Raw genomic sequence first — 23,186 nt, forward strand, 5'->3', positions numbered from 1 at the left:
AAAAATACCTTGTTTTCAATTTTCTTATACTTTGAAACTTCCTTCTCCTCTTCCAAGTAGAGCATCTTGCTCACTGGAGAGACAGCTTTAGAAATTCAATTTTACATCATCTTCTTGGAAGACATTGGGCAAGCAGACAAGTGTTATCTGTCTGTGATGATGTAAGTCGGTGCTCCTTGGAGGTTAGAGTTTGGTCGTATCTTTTATGATCCTTTCTGACAGTAAACTTTCAATGAACAGGTTACAAATATTTGTTTTATGCAAAGACACAGACACTTGAGCTCCTCTCTAATTAGTATAATTAAGCACTCCTATATTTGTTGAACTAATAATTCAAACCTCAGTTGGGTGGTGAGAGAATTTCAGGATGGTGGAGAGCATCATTTCTGGCCCATTCTCTCAACACTGCAGACACAAGCCCATTATGCCCTGACCGAGTTTTTTGTGTCTCCTTTTCTCTTTCCAAACTATCCTGTCTGAGGGTCATTGCAAATTCTTCTATTTTAAACAATTGTATTTTCAAAATGAGTGAGACAAGGCCGAGTTGAAAGTATTTTAAGAGACATAAAACAGACCAACTCAAATAAAGACTAAAATGGATTCTAAAACACTGTAGAAGATACTAAATGGCACCAGTGATCAAAGATGGCGGAATTACTGTAACCAAATAAAAATGTGTCTCACACTGCCCTCTATGAACTGCCACCCAGTAAGTTCAGAACTAAACCCGTGTTTAATTACAGTAACCATGTACTCCTGGACAAATCCGTCTCCCTTTTTGTATGAAAAAAAATGTTCAGCTACTAAATTCCAAAAGCCATATATCTCATGAATACTTACAAAAGGTTTGTCAGGCTACAAAATGGGTGTTACCTTCTACCAAGATTTTACAGATGATATAAAAATAACTTAAAGTAATCGTTTATCATCTTAATCCTCCACAAAACCCAAGGAAGGCCCCTGAAATTGTGCCTCAGTGGAGGGAATGGCAGCAGTGCAGCTGGGTATGTGGAGTTTAGAGAGGTGGGAAGATCAGAGGATGAGTGCAGATCTGTGCCTCTCGAAAGCTGAGATGCCGCATTACTCACTGGTATTAATCTGTGCCTTGTGCAGCTGTTACAAGGAATCAGTTGAGGTCTGAGTGTTCAGTGTCTGACTGAAGGGCCTATTTTACTTATTATCAAAGGGAAGCTATCCATGTGCTCTAGATATCAGATAAGCTGAAGTGAGTTGGCATTCTATGGGTCCAGATGTATGACTTTCAGTTTTATCAATGTGGAAGGCCATTATAGCTTGATGAAATAAGACAGCTTGAAATAGGACTCATGGTGTGACTTTGAGAGGAGTCACTTAACACTTCTAAGCTTCATTTGCTCATCTTATAAAAGCAGAGGCTGTCATCACTCTGATGGACACCATCTACAACTTCCTTCTCATTAGTCACTTTCTAGTTGGGTGGCCATATGACACAGTTCTGAACAGTAAGCCACAGACATGAATCTATGCTCTTGGAGAGATCTAATTTCCTGACATGGGCACTAACTCTCCCCTTCATTTTATTTTTTTCCATTTTAGAATGCAGATGCGATGGCTGAAGTAGCAGCCATTCTGCTACACTGAGGGAGAAGCTAAGAGAACAATAGATATCACAGCCCTGATATCACTAAACCATTGATTCACCATTAGCAACTGCCTGCCTCGAGACTTCTTGTAGTGTGAAAAATTTTTGTTTATTTCACTCTCATATTTTCTGCTGCTTGCAGTCAAAAGCATTACAGATACAGTGTGTCACTGAGTGGGGAGGATTAAATGAAAGATCACACATGGTTGGGCATATTATAGACATTAAATACAGCGTGTGCTGCCCACAGTGGTGAGCAGTGGGAATGCCAGGAAACCCACCCCCATTTGTATTTAAAGGAGTTCTGAGTCTGTGCTTAGGAAAGTGCTCACTGGAGACCTGGGAGCTGGATGTAGTGAGAGAGAGGAGAGACACAGGGATTGTCAAGCAGCTGCCTTCTCTATTGGAAAAAAATCTGATTTTGAGAAAACTGAGTGAGCTGCAGAATATCCCTCAGGAGACCTTGATGAATCAACCTGCTGGGTGGGGTTGCTGCCCATTTGAAAGTTGGAACGTTTCTTTCAAAAATACAGTTTTAGTTTTAGCATAGTTTATGTTAAACTTCTTTTTCAACAAAAAAAATGGGGTTTGCTTGTATTCTTTTTGTTTTGCCACTTGGCAGTTAGAAATTATTTTACAATATATACTGGTTCTTAAATTTGAAAAGAATTTTAATATTATTATAACAGCTTTCATTTACTAGGCACTTAGTGCATGCTAGAAATCATTCTGAATGTTTTGTATATTTTATCTTGCCATTTAGGAATGAAAAGAATCAACTATTGATACACTCAACAACATGAGTAAATCTGAAAATTGTGCTAAGTAAAAGAAGCCACAAAAAAACAAGTACACATTGAATGATTCCATTATGTAAAATTCTAGAAAATGCAACCTCACATATTGTGAGAGAAACAGATGGGTGGTTGCCCAGGCACTGGAATGGGAGGGTGGGAGTTGCATGAGAGGGAGGGATTACCAAGGGACATAGGAACTTTCAAAGGTGATGGATATGTTCCTTATTCTAAGTGCAGTGATGGTTTTGTGAGCAAATTTTTCAAAACTTACTGAATTGTATACTTTAATATGTGCCATGTACTACATGTCAGTTAAAACTCAAAAATGTTTTTTAAAGGAAAAGTGCTGGAAAATTATAATGCTTTTTAGTAGAAAAATGAATAAATATGCTGGATTTATTTACACAATGGAATTCTATGCAGTAGTGAAAATCAGTGAAATAGATCTCCAATGGTGTAAAAAGTAAATTGCCAAAGGAGATTCCATTATGTTATATATTTAACATTTAAATGTATAGAACATGGTGGATGTTTATGGGTACACATATGTATCAAAAGTGTAAGTTTGGAGTGATGCACACTGACTTTAGTGGCCCAATTAATGAGGGACATGAAGGAGGAAAGGATGGGGGTGGTGTGTTGGTTGTATCTACGATGGTAAGAAGCAGAGAAAAATGACAAAATGCTGACATCTGTGAAATCTAGGTAGTGGGTACATGACCATCCATTATATTATTTTCTGTATATTTCTGCATGATTGAAATATTTCATAATTTTTTCAAAGTCCATCCCATGTCAACAACCAGTTTCCTTTGGCAGGGGCAATTCTTACAGTTTCTTGTGTGCATGTGTGTACATGTGTGTGTACTCATACACGCCTAGATGTATGAGAAAACATTTATGTGTAAATTTTCATATATCTATTTTTAAACAGAATTTGGAGTATGCTGTGTATACTGTTTTGCATCTTTCTTTTCTCAACAAAGCTTTGGAAATAGTTGAAGCTCAATTCACACAGAATTTCCTCATTCTTTGTAATAGCATTTAACATTCTGTTATATGGACAATTAGGCTACTTTGCCTCTAGGAGCACATTTTGCACATCTGTACAGACTATACCACATCACACCCAGGCTCTTCTCAGTTACACAGGGCTTTAGTACAACAACCACAGGAACACTGGCCTGTAAAAAGTCATGGGCCGCTGCGGGTGGTGTGGCAGTGTGCCTCTGGTCTAAAGCAGTAGCTACCTTTTTAATCCCTGTATTTCCTTCTGTAAGTTTCCTGTTTCCTCTTGCATATCTACTGGGTTTCTGGCTCCCGCATTTCTAACTGTTGGTAGCATATTAATACTTCTTCCATTTTAGGAGCCATTTTGTTGCTTCTCTATAAATTGTTTTAGGCTAAGAAGTCAAATAATCAAAGTTGTTTGGATTGAGACTAAGGAAAAAGGGAGGAGGTCGTCCCAGGGAAGGGAGATCAGCATTGTTCAGGGTCAGGGGTGTGAGCTTTGTTGCCTACATGCGGGTGTTCTGGGGCTTGGGGTTTCTCTCAGGTCCTAGTCACTCCCAGAGAGGCGAGGTGACAGGGCAAGCACTTCATCCACCACCTCGTGTAAAAGGAGGGATGAGGACAGAGGCTACCAGAGAGCGAACAGGAGACAACATGTTGCGTTTTGGTGTGTTTCAGCAACAGCGAAGCCAGTGTTCAGCCTTGCTCTATTGGACAGCATGCTGTGACTTTTAAAATAATTCTCTGCTTTCCAACAGAAGGGAAGAAGTAGGTCTCCCAGGCAAGGGACCCAGAGTAGGGAGCAAGGGGTCTGGACAGTGCAAGAAGCTCAGGTCCTCTTTCCTGACTATAAATATTTACTCTCTATTTAAGGTGTTTTTCACATTATAAAATTATAACAGGATTCTAGAAAACTCCTCTGGAAGACTCCAGTAGTCCTACTAAGAATGATAGTAATAATATCAAATATTTATTGCAGTTTCCAAAGTATTTTCTACTAGGGATGTAGTATAGTCTAGTGGCTAGAGCACAGACACAGAGATCTGACTTCCTGGGTTTAAACCCTGGCTCACCACCTGCTGTGTGGCTCAGGGTAGCTTTTTAACTTCTCTGTGCCTTGGTTTTCTCACATGTAACACAAGGATACGAATACCTTACAGGGCTGTGTAAGATTAAATGATTTGTAAATGTGTAAAAGCCTAATCTTAAGATTATGCCTAACATATACCTGGCAGATGTTTGATAAATTAGTTATCATCATTATCATCACCACCATCATCATCAGTATAGTTGTAAGTAATAGCAAGAATTGGTGCAAATGGACAGAGCTGGTCATCTGATCAGTCATTGGATTTAAGCCCTGCACTGAGTGTAGAGGTGTATCTTTCCAGGAACAAGAAAGAGAAACTACGTTAGGTGGACCATATTAAGATGCAAACCAGACATCCTGGACAGCCAGGCAATCCTGCCATGCCTCTGGTCCAGACCTCCACAAAATGCCGTCTGAAATGGAACACTCAGTGAGCACCACGGTTTTCATGTTTCACAAACTTGCTGGGGATGAAGCTACTTAGCAAGGGAAGACCTGAGAGTGTTCTTGGAAAAGAAGTTCCCCAGATTTTTGGAAAGTGAAAAAGACTGTGGCCCTGGACAAAATAATGAGGTTACCTGGACTAGAGGGCAGAGTGGGCTTTCAGAGTTTCTGTTCACTAGCTGCTGGTCTCCCCATCACAGGCGTGACTATTTTGTAGTGCACGTAGGGCAGAGGGGAAGAAGTGGGCAGCTCTGAGCAGTTACTCCCGCCCCAGTAAGAGTGCTCCGCAGTGGTCACTTAAGGAATCTCTGCCCCAAAGATTGGTCCATATGAGGATTTCATGAGCAGATTGGGACCCTTAGAAAATATGCAAATGAAATTCCACCCGCATTTGACAAAAGGAAAAACGTCAAAGTCAGATAAACTTTAAATTTTTATATTGCTTGTATTCTCTTGCTCTCAATAAACAAAATCCCTCTTAATTCGAGGGAACGAAAAAGACGTGAACCAGCCAGGCATGGGAAGTCTGCTCATGACCACTGGTTGGCGCTAACGAGGTGGTGCCGGCCTGGGACAGGTTGTGGCCTTGCAGGGCATGCTGGCAGCTGTGCTCTCAGGGATGAAGAGGAAGCTAGTGGTCCCTGGAGCTATTAAGACTGAGGGAATTTTGCAATGGTTAGACATAACCATTATTTTAAAAATTAGATAAGTTTACAATTAAGTAAATTATATTAAAATAAAGATAATATTCAAAATTCATCAGATCCAAATAATTTTGCTACACTTTGCCATTATCTCTGTTCTTGGAGTTATTTTGGTTGATTTTATCTGTAACACAGAGGTACTGCAGATGGCGTGTTACTGTGCATCACTTCTCCACTGGAAACTGGTCATCGTGGGAGCATTTACACTGAGGAAATAGGCAAGCATGCACACCAGGGCTTGATTTGTTTTGTTAATTATATAGATTTAGCAAAAAGTGGAAGGAAAATGTTCATGCAATTTAAACTTAAAAATGTATTTGCTTGTAGCTGTTTACATTGCGAACAGCACAAAAAAATTGCAGAAGTATTCTTTCAGTAGTCAAATAGAAGATGCTCACACCCTGGATAAACTAGTGAAGTTTCAACATAAGCCTTCATCATTTCGATTTGCCTTACTTGTTAATACTAATGCAGGAACCACAGAGGATTCCTGGGTTAGGGCTGAAGGTGTAAAGCCTTTACTACCCCGGCAGTGGATGAAGCCCATGGAGAGGTCTCTCTGTCACTGAGAGAGAGAGAGGAGACAACTCAAACTTCCACCAATAAGCTGCAGCCACTTAGCTGCTGTGACATGTAGAGAGCAGACATAGCACCACACCTACCAGCATACAGGGATGGCTGGACCCTCACTCTGGAAGAGGCGGCAAATGGTGCACAAAGAAGGCGGGAAGTGAGCTGGTATCTCACATGGGCTTGGGGAGAGCAGAGCACTGGCAACACTGGGGTTGCCTCTGGGGTTGACACTGGACATGGGCCACAGAAGGATCAGATAAGTAAAAATGGTCCAGGCTGAGCAGGTGGGGGTCAAAGTGAAGCCTGTTTTGCAAGTCTGCCAGCCTAAGGCCTGATGATGCCATATTCATTTTTCATGTTATAAGCTATGGCTTATATTAAGATAATTTACCAATCTGCAAGTAGCACACACACTGAATTCCTCACTTTCAGTGGATTTTCCATTCTAGTGGTGGGGCTGGGATACAAGGAGTGGGGCAAGCCTGTTACTGTACAAGGCATAAGAGCAGGGTTTGTCCCTCACCCTGCTGCTTCCTCCTCTTTCAGAAAGGCTGGCGTGGGTGGTTCTTCAAAAGGAAGCTCTTTCCAGGGTTAGTGTATTGAACATTTCTATAAAATAAGAGACCCTACCGTAAGTGAGGGCTAGAGAGAAAGTGACTCCAGTGAGGGGAAATGCCTGTACTAACCCTCTGAGCCTGAAGCCAAGCCCTGGAGGGCCCTGGATCCCTAGGAAGGCCAGTGTGTAACCTTCCAGTGAAAAGCAGGTTCAGTGTGGGCAGAACACTGAAGTGCCATGCCAGCCTTGATGCTTGGTGGTGACCTCAGCCTTCCCATCATGTATTTTACCTGTGCCTCAGTTTCCCCATCTATAAAATGTGAGGGATGAATAAAATGATCTTGAGAGACACATCAGGTGACAGAAGCCCATGCAAATCTCTCAAAGGGTTTTCAGGTGTTTTTTTTTTTTTTTTTTTTGGTCACCAATGTGCTGAACGGCTCTATGCCGAACTCCTGACTTGGAGGAATTTAATGGGTTAGGAAAGAGTGTGGGGAGAAAGGGCTGGTGGGGAGAGGCTGCGCTAAGGTATGCAGGAGAAGTGGGACAGAGGTGTTATGGGAGAGAAAGGAGGGAAGGGCTGAGAAGGGTATTGTGAGAAGACATGCACCGTCCAGCTGAGCAGGTGCCTGCCACTCTGCTCCAGCTCTGTGTCAGGTGACAGGGCTGCTCAGGCACCCCCACCCCCTGCCATGCTCTCTGGACCCCTTACCCTGCAGCATTGCTGATGTGGTGTAGTAGTTGAATGGTATGTTTTTCACCAGGTAGTCCTCTGCATCGAGGCTGGCCAGCTTGGCTCCCACCAGCACCGACTTGCCTGTGCCTGCGGTCCCCACCAACATGAGTGGACGCCGCTGCTCCATGAGCCGCTCCATGAAGTAGCACACTCGGATGGTCTCGCTTGTGTGCACCAGACAAGCCTGGAACAGGAACACAGTGAGCATGCCAGGGGCTTGTGGGAGAAACAGGTACAGTGCAGAATGTTCTGGAGCATTTCAGAAGAGGGAATTCTGCTGTCATGGTGGAGGCTGCTATCATGGGCAGGAGGGTCTTCCTTAACATCCACAGTAAGACCACTCTACCAGCGCTTTCTCTGAGTAGAGAGCACCTCCTCCCTCCTCTACCAGCTCTGTCTGCCTCCCTGGGGCCTCTCTATTACATTCAGAACCCTCTGCCCTGCCATCCCCCCAGCCCCCTCCAGGTTGCCAATGGGTCCAGTAATTAAGTATCTGACCTTTGCAGGGGAACTTGTGACTTCATGCACCTACAGTTTCCTCTGGAAATGCTAGTACCTGGAGCTGACCAGTCCTAACAAGGTCAAAACTCTTGGATAATGAGAAGGGGCGGTTTCTGGAGTCACTGCAGACCCTTGGGGTGACTGTACTTCCTTGATCACTCAGCCACACTCACCTGTAGAGGCATCTCAGGGTCAAATTCAAACTGGGGGATGAGTTTGGACCATGGCTCAAATTTCTTGGTCTCTGGGTCTATGTAATAGTCGAAGATGGTTCCCTGGGAAGGAAACTTGACCGTCTTAAACTTGGCCAGCCACCATTTGCTGAATTCTGCCTGGTGGTCCACAAGCTGCCAAAATGAAGCAGGGGGAATGTTAAGGCTCTCAGAGGCTGAGAAGCCTGGACAGGCTGTCCTGGTGTCAGGCAGAAGGTCAGGACAGGAGACACAATGCTCCTGCTTGTGCGGGTCTGCCTGAGGGACCAGCTCTTCAAGGACAGATGCTGTCTGCGGGGGACCAGCCCTGGGCCAGGTTCAGCTAGCAGGGCCTCCCTCAAACGTGTGTAAATGCCCCTCTGACATGGCACTGGCTCATTGCAGGGCCATCACAGGTGGAGGGGGAGGGAGGGAAGTACAAGAACACAGAGGAGCGAATACAGGACCACAGATGGGCCACTGTGGCCAAGAACGTCTGCAGAGAGACAGACTGACTCCTGAAACTGAGCATGCCTAGGGTGGCAACCTGTGATGGAATGAATGAGATGGTGTGGCTGGGACACCTGGGAGCATGGTGAGCAGGGGAGGGGTTGAGTAAGAAGACTCAGAGGGGAGTCAGGTACACAACCACAGGGAAGTTCCTGCTTCCTGTGCTTGTTTCCTCATCTGTGAAATGAGGATCCTAGAAAAGAAAATTCCTAAGGTACCTTCTGAAAATTTAAAATCAGGGAGCAACAGAGAGAAAGCTGTACATGGCCTCCTGGGGAGGCCCCTTTCTCCTATAATTGGACACTGTGAAGACAAGGCTTCCTTTGTTGGATCATCCCACAGCCTTTGCGCCATTAACAAGTGGGCATCTCCTCAGCAGTGACCTCAGTGAAGAGGTCCCTTCTAAAATCCCCATCTCCTTCCAACTTTGGAAATTGTCTGGTCCCCTTCCTACCCTTTGGACTTGAGGACACTGAGGCTGTACTGTCATCATGGAGCAGAGTTTTGAACAGAACATCACCTCACTTAATCTTCAAAATGCTCTAGCTTATCCTGGCTGGTGAAAATCATTTCCTATTTTCCTGAAAAGAAAAAAGCTCAAAAGGTTATACAAAAGCTCTAGAAGCATATGGCAGAAGCAGGAGTTCAACACAGGAGTTTAGTCTCCCAATCCAGTGCTCTTGGAGACATTGTTGCTTCTGAGAGATCATTTCCTGCAATTTCTGTAAAAGGAGTAGCCAGCACTCCCTCCTGCCCCCTACCCCGTTATTATTGGGCTTTCCACTCTGTATGGGCTGTATTTTGTGTTTCTGCTTTGCTTTTTAAATGTAATCCCCATTGGTGTTGGTGATGTCAATATCTTGGCCAACTTCTTACTTTTCCATTTGGAGCACGTTTTTGTTGTTGGGCGTGGATTCAGGGGTAGGGAGGGGTTTGGGTGTTCCCTCCTGCTAAAAGCTTTTCCCCTTGTCCTTTCTCCGTGTGCCAGCAGGGCTGCCTGTGGCTTCGATCAGCCCAGAGCGTGAGTGCCCAGAGGGAGGCTTTCTCCTGGGCTTTTAAAGAGCTGAGTGGATTTAAATTTTTCCATAAAGAGAAAGAAAAAATTGACTGGTATCTTTCTCTTGATGTCCCACTGCTTCTCTGTACCAGCATGGGAGAGAAGTCCAGCAGCGGCTGCTGCCTGACAGTTCAGCAGCTACAGGACAGGCACAGCATTTGATGGAAAGCAGCAACCTGTGCATTCTGGGTCTCCGTGCATTCCAGAGAGGTCTCATCCATCCTGCTGGGCTCACTGCATCGTTGCCACAAAGGGGAAATGTCAAGATGTCAAAGATCCAAGGGATGTGGATCAGACAGGATAAAATTCTCCCTGTCAAACTCCCAGTCTAGGCATCCTCCTGCCCTCGGAGATATCCCCTTTCCTATCCACATCGAGCTGTGGAGAGGAAGTGGAGAAAAGCAGTGTCCACAGCTTGTGAGAATCTCGATCTGAATTTTGAGCACCAAGGATCATGTTAGGAGGTGCTGAGAGGTAGGGTGAATGTTACAACCAGAGCCTATGAAAACAGAAAGTAAATTAATTCTTTAAAAAAATTTTTTAAAATTTATCTTTAGAGGGGAAGGGAAAGAGAGAAACATCAATGTGTGGTTGCCTCTCATGCGTCCCTTACTGGGAACTGGCCTGCAACCCAGGCATGTGCCCTGACTGGGAATTGAACAGTGATCGAATGGTTTGCAGGCTCGCACTCAATCCACTGAGCTACACCAGCCAGGGCTAAATTGTTTCTTTATTCTTCCATGTCACCTCCATTTTGCATTCTTAGAACATGGCTCTGGCCTGGGAGGTTGACACGTTTTACCTCTCTCCTCAGAAGAGCCCACAATCAACTCAGATCAGAAAGAGTAAATCATAGCTCTAGCATCCATAGCTTGGTTTAATGCTCTGTTGTGAGAGAGGCACTAGATACTTAAATTGAAACTGAATAGTTATATTCAGTTTCTAAATATTCAAAATCTGAGTATTTAGGAGAATATTAATAATAAGACACCTGTGGGCCAACTCCATTCTAAGTGCTTTGCCCATATTTATGTTGGCGATTAATATTTAATTCTCACAACCATCCTCACTATTGCCACACTCATCTCCTTTGTACATATGGGCAGAATATGATAGGGAGAGCTGAGCTACTTTCCAGTGTCCCCTGGATAAGAAGTGGCAGAGTTGCAGTTCAAATTTAGAGTCTGTGTTCTTAACCTCCAATGACATTCCTGAGTCAGTTGTAAAAGAGTGACCTGCACAATTTTAACATGTTGTTTGTAGACAAACTACCTTTTATTTGGAAGAAACTGAGTAAAGAGCAAGGCTGGGAATGCAGGAAGTTTTAGGGACTAGGATGCCAAGATACTCCAAGCCAACATTCCTTCCAACAAAGAGCATGAAGCTACCGAGGGCAATACTGTGTGCTAGATGCTGCCTTGGTTCAGTCCAGACTTCTAGGAACAGCTCTGCCTTTCAGGGTATGGGGGCACAGTGGTTAAGCTGGCCTGGTAAAGAAGACTGGTGCATGCTTGTTCTAGGTGGTATTTAGAAGACTAAAGAGATTCTTCCTACTGGAACTTCTACAGCACAATATCTATAAAGCACACTGTGAAAAGGACTGTACTTATATCTGCAGTTGTTGAAACTCAAACACTGCTGCTCTCCATGCAATTGGGAACATGGCCACTAACTCGAAAAGCAACAGCTCCAAATGCATTCCAATCTCATGCCTCACATCACAGGGCCCTTCTGTGGGAGCGGATGTCTTTAACAGAGCAGTGGGTAGATATCTATAGTTTGAGGCTTTCATGTTAATTCTGCCATTTAGCTGTCCTCTCACGTCTTTGCTGAAAGAACACTTTTTGTCACTATGGACTTGAATGTTGAGTGTTAACCTCAACACATCCTCTTACCTGATCTTGGATCATTGCTCCGCCGAAAGTCCAGATGGCAGCAAACACAAAATAAAGCTCATAGGTTTCCTTGGGGCAGTCTGCAGAGATGTTCTCCTTGGTCAGGAGACACTCGAGAAGGTGGCACAGTGTCTGAACCATGCTCTGCTCTGGGACTGGAATTATCCTCTTAAATCTGCTGAGAGACACCAGACATGTAATGAAATGCTGGGGTTTCCATCCTAGAGGCACTGCTGGATAGCTGGGGACCCCATCTGGGTTTGATGCTCTCAGGATCTGTCAACTTCTTTGGGAATCCATAGGACAATGGTGCTACTTAACCTTTATTGTCATCAGCTGTTATGGGTCAGTGCCCTTTGGAAAGATGTAAAGGCCTAGAGTGCTCCTGGGAAGCTTCCATTCCTGCAATACCTTCCCCTTCCCTCTCCTTTTTCTGAACATTGATGATCTCTTCCTACTCCCTGGGAATGTAGGCAGCTGCAACCAAAGGACTAAATATCTCAGCAGCTTCCCCCCTTTCACAGTCTCTCCAATTGTCAAAGCAGGAAAGTCAAGGTGGGTATAACTGTGAGGTTCCACATCTTCAGCTCAGAGTTCTGTCAGTTACATACATTGGAAACATTTTCTCTGGGGCCCAGGTCTTAGCTGCCAGGCAGAGTGGGCCAGGGTCCATGGCTATTTTATACAATCATGACTGACTGGTTAGAGTGCCTCTTCCAAAAATGTACCTCTGTGATTTTGTCCTGGCCTGGCTTTGTACTTTTAATCTTGGCTTCAGAGGTCTTGAATGAAAAGCAGCTCTCAAGAGTTGTGCAAAGGTGCATCTCTGCCCAAGGGAGGAGGAGCACATGGGTGCACACACATCCACACACCGACGTTAATCCCACCTCGTGTTCACACAGAGTGCACCAAGTACTCACACCCTCAACTCCTCAGTGTGCCAGCCCATCTGGCCATGCCCAGGGCCACCCAGACACAGGGTTCACTGTGATAAGATGAGCAGTGCCATCAACTGACATCTTAGAAGTCATTTCCTGGGTCCCAGAGTTTTACAGCCTTCCATTCTCTTGTTCTTTGTTTATGATATTTTTTCATCTGGTTGCAACCTTTACAACAATGCTACAAAGTTGTCTAATAGTCTAGGCCAGCAACTTTTAACCAGTGTGCCACAAGAATTTTTAAAACATGTAATACCTGGTTATTTAATCAGGGGGCACTGACCTTTTTTTTTGGTTAGATTGCCAAGTTAAAAAAATGACAACAGCCACACAACAATAGTTGTCTGGTGTAAATAAATTAAAAATATACCTATATTTTGGTCAGATCAGCAAATATATATATATATATATATATATATATATATATATATATTTGGTGTGCTGCAGAATTTTAGTAGTTAGTTTATGTGTGCTGTGAGATGAAAAGCGTTGAAAATGACTAGTCTAGGCATCACTTTCAGGAGTAATGAGAAAACTGAGTACTTGATAGGCTTTCCTTCACTTCTTTGACACATATTTTTGACAGAATGTCAGAGTGGAGTCATCTCAGGCTCTGTTTTGGGTGAGGCACCAAGACAGTACCGGGCCAACTATCCTCATGTTTTAAACTGAGATTCCAGACAACTGATTTGCAGCCCTGCCTCTCATCTTCTCAAGGGTAGCGAGGATCAGAGTAGGAGACACCAGAGGGCTAGAAATTAGCATGTAGGATTTTGGAGAGAGCTCTTGACATGCAATGAGTTCCCCCTCTCCCACAAGGAAGGCAGGGCTTGCCCAAAGTGGGAGCTGGAGATTGAGGCTTTGACAGGATTACTTTGAGGTGGCAAAGGACCCAAGCCTGGAAAACTTGGAGGAGGCTTGCTCATCGCCGTCAAGTGTAGAGAGGTTGCTTGCTGGGGCAGCCTGTGTACCAGTTTGTCAAGACAAAGGAGAGGTGAGTACTGCCTGCAATCTGAGTGTGGGCTACAGCATGTGGGGTTGTGTTAGATGCTGGCTAAGGGGACCCCCTGGGGGAGTTGGCGTGAGGAGATGATGAAGAGGCACCGGGTTTAAGGAAAGGGAGCTCCCCAGTAATTAGAAAGGGTCTGAGGAACTTAAAAAAGCTTCTAAAGAGAAGGAGTCAGGGTTCCAAACTTGCCGCAGTTAGGGGAACTAAGGCCCCGACAGTGGCTTCACTCAATGAGACCTTTCCTGACCCTTACTCTCTTCTCTGTGTCCCCCTTCCATCCTGAGGGGTCAGAAGCTACAGCTGGAGATGGGAAACCATTACAGTAAGAAGAGGAGTCCAGGACAGTCCCCTTTCCCATTGCAGGTGGAGCACTGGAAGCAGCCTGAGCTGCAGGGGCCAGGGAGAAGCTTTTGTTTTAAGGGGATTTTAAAAAACATTACCATGCTGAATACAACAAAGGTTTAGTAAACAAAGACACAGCCAAAGAACAAAAAAAATTGAACTATACAGAAGTCCAACAACAATGAACCATTCAACTGGGATGGTAAGAGGGGCGGAGCCAGCAGCAGAGCAGGGTAGGGCAGGAAAGATCCCCTGACCCAGGTGCACAGGCAGCCGGGGTAGCATCGCGGACGTAGTGAGGGCGTGGGGCAGCAGGCTGACCACGGTCACACATGTGCACGCAGATAAACCAACAGAGGAGTAAGACAGACCACCCAGGCCCCAGCGAACCCAGTGAGGGCGCAAGGCAGCGGGCTGACCACGGTCGCATATTCGCGAGCAGTGGGATGGACTGCGCGGCCCAAGTGGCAGGAGGCAGCAGAGGGGATCACCATTGCTTTCCTTTGGCCCTGCCCCCACATACAGCGTCAGAACCCAGTGACTGAGTTGCCCCACCCTGGTGAACACCTAGGGCTTTGCTCCTCATACATAACAGGCATGAACAGTCCAAAATGTGGCTCAAGAAGAACTCAAAGCCCCAGAGCCAAATAACTCTAAGCAACCAGGAAATAGCACACCTCTCAGATGCACAATTCAAGACACTGGTGATCAGGATGCTCACAGAACTGGCTGATTTTAGCCACAAATTAGAGGAACATATGAAGGCTAAACTAATTGAAATGAAGGGAAATGCACAGGAAACCAATAGTGACGGAAAGGAAACAGGGACTCAAATCAAGGGGGTGGACCAGAAGGAAGAAAGAAATGCCCAAACAGGAAAAAGTGAAGTTACAAGAATTCAAAAAAATGAGAGGATTAGGAACCTCCAAGACATCTTTAAACGTTCCAAAATCTGAATTATAGGGGTACCAGAAGGGGAAAAGAAACAGCCACAAGTGGAAAACTTATTTGAACAAATAATAAAGGAGAACTTCCCCAGTCTGGCAAAGGAAATAGACTTCCAGGAAATACAGGAAGCTCAGAGAGTCCCAAAGAAGTTGGACCCAAGAAGGAACTCACCAAGGCACATCATAATTACATTAGCCAAGATTAAAATGAAGGAGAGAATCCTAGAAAAAGCAAGAGATAAGGGGACAGTCATCTACAAAGGAGTTCTCATCAGACTGTCAGCGGATTTCTCAAAAGAGACCTTACAGGCAAGAAGGAGCTGGAAAGAATTATTCCAAGTCATGAAATCCAAAGACCTACATCCAAGATTGCTCTATCCAGCAAAGCTTTCATTTGGAATGGAAGGACAGATAAAGTGCTTCTCAGATAAGGTCAAATTCAAGGAGTTCATCATCACCAAGCCCTTATTATATGAAATGTTAAAGGGACTTATCTAAGAAAAAGAAGCTAAAAAATATCAACAGTGAAAGGACAGCAAACTTACAATTATTAACAACCATGCCTAAAACAAAAGCAAACCAAGAGGACAGCAGGATCAGGAGCGGATCCATAGAAATGAAGAACACATGGAGGGTTAGCAACAGGGGAGTGGGAGGAGAAGGGGGAGAAGGTACAGAAAATAGCATAGTCAGTAGGTAGAAAATAGATAGGGGGGAGGGCAAGAATAGTAGGGGAAATATAGAATCTAAAGAACTTGAGACATGTGGTTATAAACTAAAGGAGGGGAAGGGTGGGGGAGGGGGTGTGCAGGGTGGAGGGGAATGAAGGAGGAATAGAACAACTGTAATGGTATAATCAATAAAATATATTTAAAAATAAAATAAAATACATTAATTTTAAAAAATTACCATGTATGTGTGTGTGTATGTATGACAGAGAGAGAGAGAGAGACAGAGAGAGAGACATTGTGTGACTCGAAGGGATCAGATGCCTTTGTTACTGAAAAGTGACCAGAAATCACCCAGATCTCCTCCAGGGGCAGGAGGAGCACGAGCCACATAAAGGGGTTTTGAAGGAACAGTGGGAAACAAAGTTGTTTTTGTGGATCCTGGGAAAGAAGATACCTACCAAGGAGGGCTCCTTGTGGTTAACTGGCCTCAAATGTTAAACACGGAGGCTAGAAGCCATTTCTACACAGGGGCCATCATGTAAACAGTACCTCAAGGAGAAGCCTTCATTGAACTACCTGACTGCATTGTGTCCTGCCTGCTGAACCAGCCCTTATTAGGGTTTCCTAGAACCTTATTTCAACCAATAGACTGAGGCTTTCCTTGTCTAATCAGAGCTGCATAGCTAGATTTCTATCAGCTTTTTCACTAGCCAGTTAGAGTGGCCCCAATTTGGCCAATCAGGACAGCACCTTTTGGATCAACAAAACTTCAAGGATTTGGAGTCCTCATTTGCTTGAGGACAAACCAATCAGGGACCCAGGAATCTGACTTCTATGTATATGTCAACTCCCCTCTGGCTCTGAGAGCTCACTTTCCTCCAGTTGAGCTGAAACACCAAGGATGTTTCACCAGAGTAGAGTAAACCAGCACAAGCCAGAGCAGATCAGTGCAGACCAGGGCAAGGCAAAGCAGACTGGCAAGGGGCAGAGCAGTGCTGTCCAGCCAGAGAGGGGCCTCATAGCCCTGCTGTTTCCACAGTTGTGCTGTTTCACACTTGAGCTTTTTGCATTGAATAAAGTTTCCTTCTTCACTGCACCTCAAATTGGGGATTCCTCTTGGCATTGAATTGGTGCCAACCTTGTTGGCACTTTCTAATGACCATTGTGAGGATGGTTCATTCAATAGAAAAATCACAATGTGTTGACATTGTTTCTAGTCCCAGGGCCACATAAAACTAGTCTTACAATACTGTGATGAGTAAAATAGAAGACTTGGAATTAAGTGCTGGTTACTAACTACTTGTGGCACTGGGAGACCATCGTGGCACCTCAGCTCTCATATCTATAGGATGGTTAGTCCCCTTAGGAATGTTGTGATAATTAAATGAAATAACACACAGAGCAGGCACTGTAAGTGACAGCTATGCATGTTTCTTGATAACCATAGGGTTCAGAGATTAGGCAAGAGTTGTCTCTGTGTAGATATCATATAGAGCCTTCAAAGCCTGTTTCAGAGGCATATGCATGCTCAGGAGCACACATGTGTATACTCACACACAGATATACAAGAGTTTGGCTTCTTCTTCTGAATGCCCAGAATGGGAGACAGCCTAACCTTTAGTTAGATGATATATTGGACAAGGGTCTCAGCAGAAGGTAAGGAATAGGGGTGTAATATTTTCTCTACTGTGCTATTTTAGCTCTTTGTGGCCCCTGCCCATTTGTGACACTCAGCACGGTTGTCCTTCCAGACACTCCCTGCTGCCAAGGCTGCTTTATCTCAGGTTCCCAAGGCCATAAAGCCCACAGGCCACAAGGAGGGTAAAGGCTTTTCAAAGATTTATGAAAATGTTGAAGTTTGGAAAAATAATTATTGATGGCAAAATATAAAAGTTATAAAATCAAAATTAAGAAATGTTTAAACACTTAAAAATATACCACTATGTAAACTACTCAATTTCAACACAGTCTTTAGTTATATAAAATTGATAGTCACTGTGGTGGACTTTGATAGGGTGAGGGACAGGGCACATGAAATGAGAGTGTCTGAGGCCCTAGCACCAGAATGTTCTTCCTCCACACTGATGAACTGCTCTCCATCCTGTGTTTGCTAGACCAATGAATAGGGGCCAAGGTTCACTTTGAGTGATGTACTTAATTTCTGGGAAAAATAACCCTGACCCTAAGTTGTTCAGCGATCAGGAGCTATGGATCTCGGTGTCATATTGCCTTACAGTGCCAGCCCCTGATGGTTTAGGTTGGCTGAACTACGGGGTTGGGTGCCTGACTCATAGGATGATACATCAATTGGCAAGAAAAGAGAATGTGTGACAAATACAGGTTCCAAACATTGGGACCTGTCTCTGGGGGCACCTAATAGTCTTGCTATGATAAGTATCCTTCTGATTAAAAGTAATTAATCTCTTGTTTAGGTGATAAGTGTGCAGAGCTTGTCTCTTTTATTTTTGTAAACCCATAAGGGGAAAAGTCAACTCAGTGTCCAGGAGACAAGACTGGTCAAATGATGAACTATACCTGATTCTGCATTATTGGGGCCATGAACATACAGCCAGAAGTAGGAAGTGAGACTCACATGTCACTGACAGGTGTCATCTTCACCTCTAAGTCTGTCAATCTGGCCTGAAGGGGGGCCGACTGTATGCCCTGAAGACTGAAGGATCTCAGAATTGTTATCTAATACTGCAGTTTACAGCCTCCTTCGAATATACCCATGTGGTACTCACAAATGGCCCTTTATATCTTTCTCCTCCTCACTCATCCCTCTTCCTGCCAGAATGAATGATGGGCATCCGTGGTCAATCTAATGTGTGTTTCCCTTTGCCATCTACAATGCTGGGAGGGGGCTGCTCTAGGGACATCTGACTTCAGGGACAGGACAGAAAGAACATCAGTGGGACATAAGGTGGGAGCCAATAGCCTTTTTATTGCTGCTTTAACTTGCCACCTTCCACATCCCTTGGCCTACCTGGTTCGCAGTGTGTCTAAGCAGGCTGGAAGGTACTTGTCAAACAGAATGGCAAGGTTGGCTCTCTCTGTCTGGATTCCCCTCCTGTCAATCCAGCTGCTGACGGGAGGGCCCCATCCCAGGTCTGCAGGATTGATGTACAGGATCCCTGGGAGCACAAGGAATACTGTTCAATGAATTTTCCACAAGTGTCAGTATATTCTCCACCCCAGAGACTTATTTTATCTGTTTAGAAAATATACAGAAGACTGGACTTAAAAATAACAGAGACCTGGCCAAGGTCTGTGAGGTCAAATTAGTTTTCTCTTGGGACCAACCCTGATGGGCTGACATCAACTAAGGGAAAGCAGCCTTGTGAAGGACCCTAAGGCCAAGTCTAAGAACAGGAGACAAGAGGGCTGGGACTGATGGAAATAGGTGTCATAAAGTAGACATGTACAGTGGACTGAATTGTGGCCCAAGAGGATGTGTCCACCCTCTAATCCCTAGAACCCGTGAATGTGACTATTTGGAAAAAAGGCCTTTGCAGATGTTACTAAGTTAAGGATCTTGAGATGAGATCACCCTGGATTATCTGAGTGGGACACTTATAAGTGTCCTTACAAGGATGGAGGAGGAAGAACACACAGAGGAGAAGGCCTTGTGCAGATGGAGGTGGAGGTTGGAGTCATGGGGCTGTAAACCAAGGAACTCCTAGGCTGGGGGATGCAGCCTAGGTTCTTCCCTAGAAGTCTGTCACTTTGATTTCAAGTGTCTGACTTTCTAAGCTGTGAGAGAATAAATTTCTGTTGTTTCAGAAGCTGCTGGGTTTATGATAATTTGTTAAGGCAGCACTAAGGAACAAATGCAGAGTATGAGAATTTTCTGGGCCTGTGTTTTCTTACATCAGCCCAGGCCCTTGAAAGAAAATCTGATGTTACGCTAGATAAAACAAGCTCTCTTTATCCTCTAATTTCTGCTGAAAATTTGGTTAAGGTAGAAGTTGCTTGTCCATCAGGTGTAGTGAGAATGGCAGTGCTTGGGAATCTTGGTCAACATGGAAGCTAAAAGTTGTCTAATTTGAGGTGTTTTCATCAGAGGACAGTATTCTGCTCAGGGGTTATTTACCTTCCTATTCCCATGACATTTCTGAATAAAGAAAGTCACATAGGTCTGGCCTTGGGACACTTGACACCCTTGTGGATGTGCACTAAGACTGCAAATTAGGCCAGAGTTTTGGATGATGGATGTCCGGCTCCTGTTTGGAGACTCCTGCAGGGCCAGCAATGTCATATGTAACACAGAGGCACCTATTTCCTATTTTCAGGGTTTTTTTGTTGTTGTTGTTGTCTTTTACTTTCTTAGGCCATACCTGCTCTAGAGACGGTGGCTGGTGTGGCTGCGCGTAGGTGGCTGATCTCAAAGAGGAGCCTCATTGTGGGATTCAGAGGGATCCTCTCATTGCTTGCCAGGGTCAACACCTGGAGACAACAGAAAAGGCCATGTCAGGTGGGGAGGAGGATGCATAGCAGCATGCTGGAGACTTGGCCGACTTCTCCTGGTGGGGACTATGTATGATCACTTTCTTCTTTGTGATTATAGTTGACTGTCGAACAACAAAGGGGTTAGGGGTGCTGAAAATATGAATATAACTTAAGCCAGCATTCCATATACACAGATTCCTAACCACCAGTAAACCCTTGAACAATGAGGGTTTGAACTGAGCTGGTCAATTGAAAAATCTACATATAGGTAGACCAGTGCAGTTTGAACCTGCTGTTCAAGAATCAAGTGTAGGGGCAGCGATCCCAGGGTTGCAAGGAAGATTGTGTGCAGGAGGCTGTGGGAAGCTGAGGTAAAGGCCCTGCGTACCCCCATAGCACTGGGAAGGGACAAAGACAGCCACATGCGCATGCCTGCACCCCAGCCCACAGGGGTAACCATGAGGAAAGAGCCTCTGAGAAAAACCTGGATCCCACAGCAGAGATGATGAGGAGAGGTGCAAAACTAGCTCTAGAGAGAATGCATGCAAGACTGGCTGAGTACACCTCGGGAAGGGAGAAAAGCCATGCCAATCACCCCTCAGTCTGCTGCAGCCAGCAAGACCAGAAAAACCAGTTTGGACAGTTTGAAACAAACAACAGGTGGAAGTGGTGAACACCAGGACCCACTGGAAGAGGAAACCCAACAACAAAGGAACCACCACCAGATAACAACAGAAGAAGGTGAAGGAGGGAGTGGAAACCACACAAACCTCAATCCAGGACCTATTTGGAAATACGACTAAGTAGTGGAGAAACTACCCAGGGCAAACAACTAAACAGGAGCAAGAGAGAATCCTCAAAACCTTGTAAATGTGGAAGACCCAGCTTTAATACAACCCGTCCTCACCAGCACAACAAAATACAAGAGGTAGTGGACAGAGTGACCCTCAGTAAACCAGCTGGTGGGAAGGACACACTAAAGAAAGACCAAACAACAATCAAAACCCAAAGACAAACACAGAGCCAACTTAAACAACAGCCCAAGACCAGTGAGCTTGGGAGATCAAGGAGACTACACCACTGAATCTAGCAGGTATTCTACCACAGAAGTTCACATCATAAACTCAGGGAACCAGAACAGATCAACTTAAGAAGCTGAAGATAACAAGAAGAACCTCACAAACAATGGGAAGACAAAGAAACAATCCCCAAATGAAAGGAAAGGAGGAAGCCTCAGAAAGAATGCTAAATGAAATAGAGTAAAGTCAACTATCAGATATTGAGTTTAAAGCACTGGTTATCAGGAAGGTCAATGAGCTCACAATGAGCTACCAGAAACTACAGGGAAACTACAATGAACTCACTGCAAACTATACCAACAAGAAAAAGGAAATAGAAACTATCAGCAAAGGCCAAGAGGAAATGAAGAACATGATTTCTGAACTTAAGAACACAGTGGAAGGAATCAAAAGCAGGATTGATGAAGCAGAAGATCAAATCAGGAATTGGAGGACAAAGTAGAAAAAAACTCCCAGAAAGAGCAAGAAAAGGAAAAGAGGCTCAGAAAGAATGAAGAGGGATTAAGAGAAATGCAAGACAATATGAAACGTAATAATATCTGAATAATAGGGGTACCAGAAGAAGGAGAAGAACAAGGGATAGAAAACATATTTGAAAAAGTAATGATGGAAAACTTCCCTAATTTGATGAGAGAAGAAGTCACACAAATCCAGGAAACACAGAGAGTCCCAATCAAGAGGAATCCGAAGAGACCTATGTCAGGACACATCATCATTAAAATGGCAAAATTCCAAGACAAAGAGAGAATCTTAAAGGCAGCCAGGGAGAAACAGGAAGTAACATACAAGGGAGTCCCAACAAGGTTAGCTGCTGACTTCTCAATGGAAATGCTCCAAGCCAGAAGAAAATGGCAAGAAATATTCCAAGAAATGAAAACCAGAGGCCTGCAATCAAGGCTACTTTACCCAGCAAGGCTCTCAATGAAGATAGAAGGCCAAATAATGAGCTTCCAAGACAAAAGAAGTCTAAAAGAATACACCTCCACCAAACCAGCTCTGTAAGAAATGCTAAAGGGACTGCTCTAAGAAAAGGAAGGAAAAGAGAGAGACAGAGAGTAACACAAGTGCAAAAATGGCAATGAATAAGTACCTATCAATAATAACCTTAAATGTAAATGGATTAAATGCTTCAATGAAAAGACACAGAATAGCTGAGTGGATAAGAAAGCATGACCCACACATATGCTGCCTACAAGAGACCCACTTCAGGACAAAAGACCTATACAAACTGAAAATGAAGGGCTCGAAACAAATTTTCCAAGCAAACAGACAGGAAAAAAAAAAGCCGGGGTAGCAATTCTAATATCAGACAAAATAGACTCCAAAGAAAGGGCCACAAAAGGAGACCCAAAAGGTCATTTTATCATACTCAAGGGAAGAATCCACCAAGAACACATAAACATTGTAAATATATATGCACTCAACATAAGAGCATCCAAATACATAAAGAAAATCTTAGTGAACTTCAAGGAAGGTATTGACAGCAACACAATTAGAGTAGGGGATTTTAACACCCCACTGTCAAAAATGGACAGAACTTCCATACAAAATATCAACAAAGATGCTGTGGCATTGAACAAAGTCCTAGATGAAATGGACTTAACTTATATATATAGAGCCCTTCATCCCAAAGAAGCTAAATACACATTCTTTTCAAATGCACATGGAACATTTTCAAAGATAGACCACATGACAGAGCACAAAATGAGCCTCAACAAATTCAAAAAAATTGAAATTATACCAAGCATTTTCTCTGACCAGAAGGGATTGAAACTAGAAACCAACCCCAAGGGGAAAAAAACCCAAACATTCAAAATCATGGAGATTGAATAGCATGCTATTAAACAATGAATGGATCAAGAATGAAATTAGGGAAGATATCAAAGAATTTCTGGAAACAAATGAAAATGAACTCACAACAACCCAATACTTATGTGACACAGCAAAGGTAGTCCGGAGAGGGAGGTTCATACCAATACAGGCCTACCTAAAAAAGATAAAAACATTTCAAACAAACAATCTAACCCTACATCTACAAGAACTCAAGGAACAACAACAAAGACAG

At 44.0% G+C, this 23,186-nt stretch overlaps 1 protein-coding gene and 1 pseudogene across 5 annotated transcripts in view; one reads left to right on the plus strand and one right to left on the minus strand.

Annotated features, from left to right (window-relative positions):
• The window catches only part of DNAH9 (dynein axonemal heavy chain 9), a 393,611-nt gene that overhangs the window by 187,927 nt on the left and 182,498 nt on the right, over window positions 1-23,186 (minus strand). For 3 of the 5 annotated variants that reach the window (XM_037028295.1, XM_037028294.1, XM_037028292.1), the window contains 5 exons: window positions 19,931-20,039; window positions 18,580-18,727; window positions 11,687-11,864; window positions 8,207-8,380; window positions 7,509-7,716 (listed from right to left, as the gene is read on the minus strand). In XM_037028295.1, coding sequence (XP_036884190.1) covers window positions 7,509-7,716; window positions 8,207-8,380; window positions 11,687-11,864; window positions 18,580-18,727; window positions 19,931-20,039 — 817 coding nt within the window. The remainder of the gene's footprint in view (window positions 1-7,508; window positions 7,717-8,206; window positions 8,381-11,686; window positions 11,865-18,579; window positions 18,728-19,930; window positions 20,040-23,186) is intronic. The other 2 variants (XM_037028297.1, XM_037028293.1) reach the window with 1 other exon arrangement.
• LOC118974742 (protein S100-A10-like) lies at window positions 4,926-5,218 on the plus strand (annotated as a pseudogene).

This window comes from Sturnira hondurensis, unplaced genomic scaffold (genome assembly GCF_014824575.4).
Source record: "Sturnira hondurensis isolate 20B ecotype Veracruz unplaced genomic scaffold, ASM1482457v3 Scaffold0019835, whole genome shotgun sequence".
NCBI classification, from domain to species: Eukaryota; Metazoa; Chordata; class Mammalia; order Chiroptera; family Phyllostomidae; genus Sturnira; species Sturnira hondurensis.